This window comes from Eublepharis macularius, chromosome 6, assembly GCF_028583425.1.
Source record: "Eublepharis macularius isolate TG4126 chromosome 6, MPM_Emac_v1.0, whole genome shotgun sequence".
Classification (NCBI taxonomy): Eukaryota; Metazoa; Chordata; class Lepidosauria; order Squamata; family Eublepharidae; genus Eublepharis; species Eublepharis macularius.
Genome location: NC_072795.1, coordinates 21,683,600 through 21,696,290, shown reverse-complemented (window position 1 = coordinate 21,696,290; position 12,691 = coordinate 21,683,600). Strand labels below are relative to the sequence as shown.

The window sequence follows — 12,691 nt, the reverse complement described above, 5'->3', positions numbered from 1 at the left end:
CACATCCCAGTGAAGCTCCTGGCCTCTGGTGGTTGCCTGATAGAGCTCTGAGCTTTTGCTGGGCTGGCAGAGATGTGGGAGGGGATGCAGAGACCCACAAGGAGGCCGCAAGCTGAACAGCGGCACCTCAAAGGGTTGCAGCCCACACAAGGTGCAGGCATTGTCAGTTGTTGCCAGACATGGGCGGAGGTGGACAAGGGGAGGCAATACACCCCCAAACCTCCCATTTGGAGCAGTTCTCTTCATGAATAGGCAAGCAGCTCTGGCTGGACTGCTGCGTGCTTGGGTGTCTCTGGCCGAATCTGCCCAATGCTGCTTTTTTTGCATGAGGATTTGGAAAAGGCAGCCTGGGCGGGGCGGGGCGGGGGGGGGGCATGGCTGGGCTGCAGCAAGCCAGTTGGTGAGTGAAGACGACCCAGCCCAGCTCAGAGTTGCAGGGGTCAGGGGGAGATGGCTGCCAAGACAAGCCCAGGAAGGATGGTACAGCAGCAGTATGGTGGAAAACTGCCCAAGCCGCTTGGACTTACAGACCTCTTGCAGTAATTCCATGGTCCCCCCGAGGTCTCTGGCTCACTGATTGGGAACTACTGTAGTGCTGAATGCTACTCTGGAAAGGTCCTCTGACCTTCTGGAGCAGCTCTTTGAGAGTGTGGGCTGCTGTGGGAAGGGGGTTTGGGAAGGCCTTGGTGCTTATACAGAGATATAAGGGATGAGAGGACTGGTAGCCACAAAGAGGTCATTCTTCTTATCAACTGGATGACTTTCAAAATGTCATATGCAAGATTTCCAGACAGTCCCCATGCAGGCCTGCTTTGCTCCAGCAAGATTACTGCATCTCATGCCATTGGAGTATGCTAGGGATCCCATTCCCCCGGTGGGGGCAGGGCATTCCCCGCTTTCACCCTCCACCCCTCATCTCCACTTACCTGGCCGGCAGGGGAGGAAGGCATGGGAATGGGCCTCCCGGACGCGCTTCCCCAAGAACACTCCTGCACTTTTTAACAGGCTGATTTAGTCCCCAAACAGGCTGAGTGGACCCGTCTGAGGCCCAAATCAGCGTGCTGAAAAATGCAGGAGCATTTCTGCACCTGCATGGTGGTGTCACCAGAAGTGACATCACCTGAAATGATGTCATTGCATAGCTGTGGGACAACATTAAAAGGGGAAGAATAGGTAAGAGCCAGATCTCCTCCCCTCTATCTCCTCTCCTCTTTCTTACAATTGGGTTATGTTTCTGTGTAGCCAGTCTTTAGTGGAAGCTTGAGGAACCTGGGAGGTTGGTTAGGAGGAAAGTGGCTTTGAGATATGACTCCAAATCATGGCTTAGTGTGGTGTGAATAAGCCTTGGTGGAGATTTACACAAATACTCCTTCCCTTGCACACAGTGAGCTAATTTAGTTCCGCTTCCATGGAAAATCATAGTTTGCTATTACACCTGAACAGGATTGCAAACTGGTCACTAATTAGCTGGCTTCGTGCTGTAGCGGGCAGGGAGGGAAAGGGGATAGATTGCCCAAGCGAGACTGCAACTTTTTCACATTTTTTTCATTGGCGGTACATCTGTTAAGCCTGTGATTTGCCCAGACTCCTTGGTAGCTGAGCAAGTATTTGTGTTTCCCACAAACTCACTCTAACTGCCTCACCCTGCCTGTACTTTACTTAGTGTGGAGTTAGTGCTTTTATTCCAAAGAGAAAGGCACTCTAGCTTGTGTACATTCAGGACTTTTTAAAGAGCAAGATGCTGACTTGATTGGCCTTGCGAACAAGAGCAAGAGCAGCCGCTGTACATCTCGGGAATGCTGCGGCTGCGTTATGATTAAGTTCTTGCCTGTGCATTGTTTGATGTCGCACAAAGATGGGCAGTTGGTGTCTATTACTGAAAGAGACTGGAGTGATGCAAAAAATCTTTTGTTTGATCTTTGTTGGCTTATTTTCTCACAAAGGCAAAAGCTTGCTTTGTGTTGCTGACACTGAGCGCTGGTGAACATGCATGTGTACACTGATGAATTCACCCTGTCTCTTCTCTGTTAGAAGAATCGCTGGTGAAGAGTTTGAAAACGGATAATCTTTCTCTGTGAAATGGACACCTTTTAGGCAAAGTAGGAGGAATAAAACTCCATCATAAGACACAGTAGTTTGATTGTTCTGTTTTGCATTTCTGTCTCGAAATTCTGAAGATGCAACACTTTTTAATATGCAGATTGGTTGTTAAGAAATTCATGCAGTGCAGTGTACCTTGGTGGCTTTGGTGATGGGAAATGAAAGCAATGTAAACTGCATTGCCAACAATGCATACAAATTAACCTTCAAAACACATATATACGCACACACAGAGTGACAAAAGTTGTTTCTAAAAGTATTGGTAGGCATTACGGATGCTGAAATGGAGGGGAAATAAGGGTTTTTTTTTCATTTTTAAGATAAGGAGTAGAAATAGGTCAGAATTTTCAAGAGTACTTTATCTTAATACGCTTAAAGGTTAAGATAATCAGTTACATTAAGTAATAAGCATTGTTATTGTTAATAATTGCTATTGTTAAGCAAAGGAAAGGATAAGATGGAGCAATAATGAAATGATGAGTTTTTTATTCTATTCTAATTTTTTTTATTACAAAAATAACAAGTAGAAATGGGTTTGAATTTTGCATGTGTTGTTTTTTTAATTTTATTAAAATTATATAACAAAACAACACAGTAACAATAGAATAGCTATATACAACGAAAGAGGGGGAAGGGACAAGTAGATAGATTAAAACAAACCCAGCAGCTTATCCTGAACACAGTAGCATCTTTCCAATATACCCACTCAAGATAAACCAATTTATACTACGACTCTACTATGTCGTAGATCCAGAGGAGTTAGCCGTGTTAGTCTGTAGTAGCAAAATAGTAAAAGAGTCCAGTAGCACGATGGTTGTTGTGGGTTTTCTGGGCTGTATTGCCGTGGTCTCCAAGACCACGGCAATACAGCCTGGAAAACCCACAACAACCATTGTTCTCCGGCCGTGAAAGCCTTCGACAAGTCCAGTAGCACCTTTAAGACTAGCATAAGCTTTCAAGAACCACAGTTCCCAAACTTTCAAATGCCACAGGTCTAATAAGGGGGGATTGTTCTCCTTCCATTTTATTGCAATTGCCAATTTTGTATATGCTAACATGATTGCCATCAGGTCCCATTTTGTCTTCAAAGATGGAGGATCTGTCCATAAGTGCAATAGTACAGCTTCTGGAGTAAAGGCTAACTCGTAACCAGACATTATTTTAATTTGGGCAACTGCCTTTTTCCAAATGCAGAAATATGTCTGCAAAACCACCAACAATGCAGATAGGATCTGATATCCCCGCAACTTTTTCCAGCAGAAAGGACTGCTGTTCTTTTTGTTAACGAGACTAAGTTTTTTTTGGTGTGAAATACCATCTAGTGATCAGCTTAAAATATTGGTATTTTATATTAATAATATTAGTACTACACATATAAGATGACCACACAGAGTGCCAACACTCTGCACTGTCCATTTGCGATTTCCTTTGAAACAGTACCGTTGTTTCACTTCAAACAATTTGACAAATGGCAGAGAAAAATTTCAGACTTTGTTTGGGCAGGCAGGAAACCCTGAGTTAAAATGAAAGTATTACAAGATTCGAAAGAAAGAGGGGGACTGCAACTGCCAAATATAAGACTATATTATGAAGCAATTTGTCTGACATGGCTAAAAGACTGGATAACACTAAAAGACTGTAAACTGCTGGCCTTGGAGGGACACAAAAAATTGTTTGGATGGCATGCCTACTTGTGGTATGATAAAGTTAAAGCGGACTGTATGTTTTTGCATCACTATATTAGAAGAAGCCTTTTCACAATCTGGAAGAAATATAAGAATTACATGGAAAGTGGCATTCCCTCATGGGTGGTACCATACGAAGTAATAGATCCGAGAGCTGTCTATAATGAACAACAATGTTTAACTTATAAAGAGATAATGTCGATGGAACATAGAATATTAAAAATAAAGACACAAGAAGAGTTATCTCCTCACTATGGATGGTTTCAATATGGGCAAATCAGGGATCTTTACAACTCGGACTGTTTAAAGGGAGGAATAAGATTGAAAAACTCGGAGTTAGAAGAAGTGATTTTACAAGAAGGTAAAAAAGACATTTCGAAAATATACAAAATACTTTTAAAATGGTATACGGAAGACGAGACAGTCAAAGTCCAGATGGTGAAATGGGCAATAAACTTTCATAAAGAAATAACAATGGAATCATGGGAACACTTGTGGAAAAACACTATGAAGATTTCAACTTGTACCAATATTAAAGAGAATGTATATAAAATGATGTACAGGTGGTATTTAACGCCTAAGAAGATTGTGCTTGGAAATACAAATATGTCAGATAAATGCTGGAAATGTAAAAAGCGTGAAGGATCATTGTATCATATGTGGTGGACTTGTGAGGTAGCTAAGCAATACTGGGGAGATATAATTAAAATAATCAATGAAGTGTTGCAAATTCAAATAAATAAGAACCCAGAATTGCTGCTACTGAATTTGGGAATGGAAGATGGTCCAAAGCAGTATAGGACATTGCTATTTTACATGATTACAGCAGCAAGACTTTTGTATGCGCAGAAATGGAAAGTACAAGAAATACCAACTGTAGAAGATTGGATTTACAAATTGTTGTACATGGCAGAAATGGACAAAATGACAAGAAAACTGAAAGAACTTGACCCAGGAGAATACATCGCAGATTGGGAGAAGTTGAAACAATACTTAGAAAAAAAATGGGATGTGAAAGGAGAACTGTGGCAGTTTGAGAATTATTAATATGTGATTTTATTAAGGGGAGAGAGAAATAACTTTACCACTAATGGGGAAATTTAGTTATTAATTAATCTAAGCTAATATTAGTAATAAGGGGATTGTATTAAAAATAGTATTAAGATTGTATTAAAAATAAGACAGTTTAAACAGTGAAATGTAGATTGATATATTAGAAAATTGGAGATATAGAATAATTTGAATATGCTTAGAATAAGTGATATAATATGTATAAGATTTAGGAAATTATAGTTAAGAGTAATTTAAGTAATAAGATGGGTTAGGGGTTGGAAAGCTGTTGGAAGTCAATAAGGAGGGGGGGAAAGGGGGGGTTGATATAATTTTGATAAGATGGGGAATTTGTATAATTAATAATTTCATGTACTCACCAATAAAATTTTTTTATTAAAAAAAAACAGTACCATTGTTTCCAGCAAAATTTTATAAATTTTTGCAATAAGCCCCTTATATTGAGTATGCTCCTCTTTAAGCAGTCTTTCAAAATCTGTAAGGTCTCTCTCTAAAGATTGAACTATCAAAAGATTCATTAAGAGACTGTTAATCTGTGAATATTGAAACCAGTGAATCCTATTACCCAATTTACGCTCAAGTATATCTTTATCTAGAGGTGATTGATTATCCATTAGATCACAAATCCGTGATAATCCAGATTTAGATTTGTAAAAATATAGTGTGGCTTTTTGCTGGGGGGAACCAGTCTTGATTGAGGAAATCTTTGGGGCTAGCTTCCCCCTGTATCTATCCGAAATCTTGAGTTGATTCTAGAAACTGATTGCTTTTAATAGCTGTGTTGTTTATTTGGAAAAATATATACTAAATAGGCTTAATTATTATTCCATTTAGTATTCTAATATCTATAAAGGTTATGATTTTTGTACTCTGTATTTTAACAATCCTTGTAGCGTACAGCTTTATATTTGTGTCTTGCTTGTCCCACTTTGTCCCCCTTCTTTTCTTTTTTTTGTGAAATATGTATGTAGAAATGTAGAAATATCATGCAAGATAGATGTGTTGTCTCCCCGCCCCCTAAATTGGAACAGGTGTGCTTTTGAAGAATCCACATGATCTACAATTAGGATGCTTAATATTTTATAACAGTTCATGGAAAACCGAAGGCTAGTGAAACATTTTATTCTGCCTTTGTGAGCGGAAAAAACAGTGTCTGTTAAATATAAAATATTCATGGATCAAAGCAGGGTGATGGAATGGGTCTCTGGCAGTATCACGATAAACTGTGATTTGTTCAGTGAGCTCTGATTTGTCTTCCTGGTGTAAGCATAAACTTGGTCCGTCTGCTTCTTGTCTCTTTTTCATCTCTTGGTGGGGAGAGACCTTCCATTTCTCTGTATGCATCAAATTGAAGCTGGTTACCTAATCCCCCTTCCCACCTATGGTTATTATAAACTGCGGCTAATAAATTGGTTACAAAACCTAGTCTGAAATCTCAATTGGGTGCCAACCAGAAAAACAAACCCATTTGGACCATGTGCATATAGGGCTCCAAGCTTAACAGGATTTGGTCAAGCCATGGCTTGTTACATGTGGACTAAGCTTTTACTCTCTCTGTCTCACAGAGTGGTTGACTGCAGGTGATGTCTGAGAGCCAAGCTACAAGTGACGCCTTACACAGGTTGGACACTTGCCAGCTTACCTCAAGTTTTGATGGGAAATGTAGGCATCCTGGTTTTATAGCTCGGCTCTCCATTACAGCTGCTAGACCAAGATGCCTACATTTCCCATCAAAACTTGAGGGAAGCTGACAAGTGTCCAACCTGTGTCAGGCATCACTTGTAGCTTGTCTCTGAGTGGATGAGTTCTAGTTAAGCCAGGCACAGCAATGCAAGGGGGCTTCTCTCTTTCCTTCTGCAAAGTGAAATCTGTTGGGCACATTTTAAAATTAATGCATTAGACCCAGGAGTGTATGTTCAACTGCCTTCTACTTTATACCAAGTCAGACAATCGGTTTACCTTGTCCCATACCATCTGCTCTACAGTGGTTTCCAGGGTCCCAGAAGATGTCTTTCCCAGCTCTGCTACCTGAGACCATTTTTAACTAGCGATGCCAAGCTTTCTGGATGCAAAGCACGTACTCTTAAGCCCATCATCCTAGTAACTGCTGTATCCCTCATCTCTTGACCTCGTTCAGCTGCTCATGTTGCATGGGGTCCAGAGACCTTTTTATTGCTTCCTCTAGCATCAGATGTCTTTTTAACTTCCTGATGTCTACTGAGCTGGATGTTACTCAGAACAAAATCCCAAGGTTAGCCAATGAAAACAACAGCAAGGCCCACCAGAGGGGAAAATAGCAGAAATCTACGCAAGAGAAGAGAAAATATATAATAGTATGGTTATATTTTTGAACTTCTAGTACTCAGCGGCAGTCTCTCATCTGTTGTAAAAGAACTGGCTGTGTAATTTCTTTGAAGGAAGCAATAAAACTGTATGGGTTGGATCCAACCAACATTTCCACTGGTGGAAAAGGGAGGAAGGAATCCTCTTTGACCATCAAAAAGGCTGTGCTGTGGTTCATGGGAACTGCATAGACAAAAGCCGTATGAGACAGGGGCCGTAATAAGATGGAAAAGAGCGAGATTGAGTGCAAGCAAGCTTCCCACTGAAGTTTTTGTGAGTTGGTTTTCTAAAGGCTTGGTTTTTTTAGAGCTGTGGTCCAAGATCTTGGAATACTTGGAACGCTGTGGCACATCTGATGCCTATTGGAAGTTCTATGCACTCCTATTTTTCATGAAACCCCAACTTACTTGTCTTGTCAAAGGGGAGCTATGGAGTGGTGAGAAGAGGCATCTGAGAAGAAGGGAAAATACTGTCTCGAAGCACTGCTTTCTTCCTCTTCTTCCTACCTCCTTGTGCATTCTGTTCATTGTAGTGCCCAGTAGGGAGAATGTACTGTTATTTCTCAGTTATGATATCAGAATGAAATTTCTGTACAGTGGCAGACTTACCCTTAAGTTGTGAATGTTCTGACCTGTACATAATCATGTGCTATGGTTTGGCTAGACTGTTAGTTTACTCTGTTGTGTGCGGTTTTCTGATCTAAGACTCCCTCCACCCCAACATGGCCTGCAATTCTGTCTGCAAGGAAAGATAGGTTAGATGGTGAGAAGCAATATGTATTCTGTAATTTGGTGCTGCGATAAGAATCTGCTTTGTAGGTTTTTCTGTAGTACTACCAGGGCTTTTTTTCTGGGAAAAGATGTTGTGGAACTCAGTGGGTTGCGATGGTTGTTGTGGGTTTTCCGGGCTGTATTGCCGTGGTCTTGGCATTGTAGTTCCTGACGTTTCACCAGCAGCTGTGGCTGGCATCTTCAGAGGTGTAGCACCAAAAGACAGAGATCTCTCAGTGTCACTGTCTTTTGGTGCTACACCTCTGAAGATGCCAGCCACAGCTGCTGGCGAAACGTCAGGAACTACAATGCCAAGACCACGGCGATACAGCCTGGAAAACTCACAACAACCATCGTTCTCCGGCCGTGAAAGCCTTCGACAATACATCAGTGGGTTGCCCTTGGAGAAAATGGTCACATGGCTGGTGGCCCCGCCCCCTGATCTCCAGACAGAGGGGAGTTTAGATTGCCCTCCGCACCGCTCAGTGGCACGGAAGGCAATCTAAACTCCCCTCTGTCTGGAGATCAGGGGGCGGGGCCACCAGCCATGTGACCATTTTCAAGAGGTTCCGGAACTCCGTTCCACCGCATTCCTGCTGAAAAAAAGCCCTGAGTACTACAATTTTTTTTTTGTTTACATGCTCATGTACAGTTGGTAAGACCTCCTAGTAAAGCATTCCCTTCCCTTCAGTCCAAGGGACATCCATATTTTGTCTACATGGCTAGATACCTAACAAACAACATGAGAGCTGGACCTGTAAACCTTTGACCTTTCCTTTCCAGCAGTGTAATGGGGAGTGAGCCTTCATTCAGATGAGCTTATTTTTTATACAAACATAACTTCTGAACATCAGTAGAGTTCCTCTTTACTTTAAAACCATGGTTTCAAATCTTGATTTTGTGCTGGTCTTAAAACCTAGATTTAGGTGTTTAGACACAACATGAACCATGCTTGTGCCTTCACAGTTCAGTGGAAATACAAAAACTGTACATCGCTTCTGGGAGATGTTCAGATTTCAGAGAGGGAGTCCATTAGCTTAAGGCAGCCGCTGCGTTTCTCTTACATGACATTGTCATTGCAGTAAGGTTTCTGCTCTTGGTTGATTTTGGAACTCTTGCCATAGATTAAAATGTGTTCTCTTTAGCATGCCACAAATGCCTCTCTTGACTCATGGTGGAACACTTAAATGGTGATGAAAAAGAGGAGATTCCTCTACTCTTTAAGGTGGTTGGAGGGGATGGAGGTTTCGCTTTACTTGGTGCTAGTGAACGTGACTATAACCTATTGGAGAATAAAATGGGGGACATGGTAGTGCTGTCTCTGTTGCACTCTCTTCCTTTCTTACTGAGCGTATGTGGATATATAATATTGTTTTAATGCAAGCATTCATGGTTCTCAGAGATGATTTTTGAGATGTTACAGAATTCTAGCCTCTTCTAGTCTTTAAAAAATTAGACTGTCAGTAAAACTCCCAAAAGAGGTGTCCACAAGCATAGGGGTGTCGCAGGGAAAAAAATGCCATTGTTTTATGCCCTCTCTCATAAGAAGCCCGGAGCCTTATTTCACCATTGATCTTTAATCTGTCCTCTTCTCTTCAAAGGTGGGTTGCTTTTGGCTGTGGTCCTCATGTCTTGCGAGGTCTGATCATATCCATCGACCTCAGGATTTGGGCAGGTTGACACAGATGGAAGCAGTCCTTCAGGTACTTTAGGAACAAGCCATTAAGAGCTTTTTAGATCAAAACTGACACTTTGAAGTGATACCAGAAACAAACTGGAAGCCAATGTGGTGGAAGAAGTATTGGTTCTAGCGCCCCCCGCCCCACCCCGGAATGCTTTCTGCTGCATTTTGCAGTGACTGTAGTTTATTTATTAATTTATTAATTTTTATACTGCTTCTTTTCCATTAAGATCTGGAAGCAGTTCACAACAATTACAACAATTAAAACCAATGCAAAAAAAATAACATTCAATAAAATCACAATAAAACAACAGCCTAATACAAATAATTAAAAACCACTCTAGTCCCAACCCCAGCCTATAAAGCCTGGCGAATAACATAAAAATTGTAGGCAGATAAAATGCACAGCAATTTGCTCTGCCTCACAGAAGAAGATAGCAATCCACACCAGAATAGTTCTGCCTTACAGAGGTCCTGCTCAGAACGGGTGCCTTCTGACAGTGCATTCCAAAAGGAGGGCACCACAATCGTAAAGGCTCTGTTCCTGGTGGAAGATGATAGTTTCCAAACCATCTTTGAGGGTAACCATATGCAGAGCACTTTAGTAATCTAATCTGGTTGCAAAGATACACTTGTCAGTGTGTGGTTGCCAGAGAGTATTAGCTGAACAAGATCTTCAGAGGTTGTGGCTACGCAGTGCTGGTGTCCACCATCTATCGCTAATAAAGTCAGAATATCAGAATTATGCAAAAATGGAGGGAAGCAGATTAAGAGCATGTACACTTGCTCAGTTTTTGTATTGTGTAGTTTTTGTATTTTATAATGTGTGTAGGGAACAGAATGTGTTTTTTCATTCTGCAGAACATTTAAAGTTTATTTTAGCATGGAAACAGACTACCTTGTCTGTTTCCATGCATTCTGCTTAGGTGATCAAAGAGGAGGGAGCAAACACCATAGAACCTCCCAAAGGAAAGATTAGTAGGAAAGAAGACCTTTAATTTCCTTCTGTTACTGTATCATTCTTTTAAAATGACTACTGTACCTTTTAGGGGCTAATTATAGCTTTTAGAAACAGTGAATTGGCTTTCAAAGGCAGGGAGTCCAAGGTGAGGGAACCCCTCTGCAGAGCACTCTTTACCTAGGAAAGTGGTCTTAAATCTCATAGAAGTTCCAGGATGGAAAAAAATGGTTTGGAAAGAAGAAACAAATCTTTGGAGCAAAAGCTTTTGCTTACCCCTGAGACATTCAGTTGCAGGCAGTGTATAAACAAGAGCAGGCACGATGCACCCGGACGTTATTTGTCCCAGATGGAGCTCTGAAGTTGGCTCCTTGCATGGTGGTGATGTCATGGGGCATTGGAGTCGAGGCGTGCATAGCATCCATTTTATTCCTGTGTGATTGGTGTGGGAGGGGAAAGCTTGAGGGGGCGTCGGCTGGAAAATGTGTTTCATGGCCTCCCCCTTCCCTTTGCTGCTGTTGTGGATAATGGTGTCATGATTGTAGGACTGTTGCCAAGGAAGCAGCTGAACTTAGTTGTTAGTCCTCGCCTTTTCAGTGTACCTTTAAGAGGCATAGGCCAAGGGCCTCTTGGTAGTTAACTGTGTAAACGGATAGCCGAGGAGGAAGGTTTGCTAACTATGTCTTAAAGAAAAGGAAAAAATATTTCTATTTTCTCAGGTCTTATGCTGAGTATGTTGTGTTTACAGGAATTCCTTTCCCTACTTAGTTCTCAAACTAAAATTACACCCCCCCTCCAAATACTGCCAAGCCCCAGATGCCCTGGAAGGCCTACAAGCATGTCTGTGTTTTCCATGTGTCTTGCTGAGGCCTTAGCAGTTGCTTGGTGTGGGCCTAGCAGCTGCAGGCTTCAAGTGGTGTGCTGAATTCACCTACGTTGCCCTTGAAGAAAGCCCTAGATGGCTAACTTCTCAAAGAACCTTAAGGCCAGGTGTAACCTTGATATTAATTGATTAGGAGATTCCTAATCTCTTCAGAGCCCTACTCAAAGTGACTTATGATTAAAATAAGTCCTTTAACTTCTTGTGTGTTGTTCACAATAAGAAAGGAATGAAAACGAAAAATTGGCAAGGTCGCACATGCCCCCTCCCATGTCTCTGGCCCCAATTCTCCAGCCAGTTGCTAGGTTCATCCTGGCTACCCTATCTAGGGTTCCCAAGTATCTGCCAGAAGTGGGCAAACCCCTGGCAGTTTGCCCACATGCCCCCCGATCACTGGTAATGGGCAGGAGGAGGCAAGCTGCCAGGCAATCAACTGCCACCAACAGGCAATCCTGGAAATGCAAGGTGCACACTCTCCCAGCTTGGCATGACGACATCAGTTCTGTCATGCTTTGTGTGGGGCTGATTTTGGGCCTCAAGAGGTTGATTCTTAAAGAATTGGTCCCATGTGATTTCACTTCCAGAAGAAGAGGAACACTGGTATGTACTGGGACCCCGCCCCGTTGGTTGCTAGGGAGACCTGGCAACCTTACTTCTAACCCTGTATTTGGGGCCTAGTTGTAGTGGAGGTTTCTTCCAGAAATTCTGGATGTCCTGACCTCCACTAAGAGGAAGTCCATAAAAGGAATGGGTGTGGGTCAACCATGTAGCGTTTCACATGGACCACACAAAGAGGCAGCATCACCTTTCCATGTACAGGTATGATCTCTGTCTACTCCTGCATTTCATAATGATTGATACTTAACTAGTGTCTTACAATATTTTCTCAAATTAATGCTATCAGGTGTAATCAAAAGCTATTAAGGTCTTGGCAGCTCTATCCAGATTTTGCAGTAGTTACTTTGAGGAGGGAGCGTAGGTTCCTCAATGGCTGTGAACCATGGTGACTAAAGGGAACCTCCATGTTCAGAAATAACCCTCTGATTATGAGTGTGCTGGGCCTCTGGGCCTTCTTAGTTGGCTCTTCAGGACAACTGGTTGGCCACTGTGTGAAACCGGATGCTAGACTAGATGGGCCACTGGTCTGTTCAGTGGAGCACCTTTTATGTGGTTTTTGACTGGTCTTTGGCTCCCTCCAAGGCA

General features: G+C 42.1%; 1 protein-coding gene across 4 annotated transcripts in view; it reads left to right on the top strand.

Annotated features, from left to right (window-relative positions):
- Positions 1 to 12,691, top strand: part of FNDC3B (fibronectin type III domain containing 3B) — a 360,494-nt gene that overhangs the window by 92,664 nt on the left and 255,139 nt on the right. Inside the window, exon 1 of one of the 4 annotated variants that reach the window (XM_054983397.1) lies at positions 9,596 to 9,672. The exons of the other annotated variants lie outside the window; for them this stretch is intronic. Coding sequence (XP_054839372.1) covers positions 9,655 to 9,672 — 18 coding nt within the window. The 5' untranslated portion in view covers positions 9,596 to 9,654. Of the gene's footprint in view, positions 1 to 9,595; positions 9,673 to 12,691 lie in introns of those variants that run through there. 4 annotated transcript variants of the gene reach the window in all.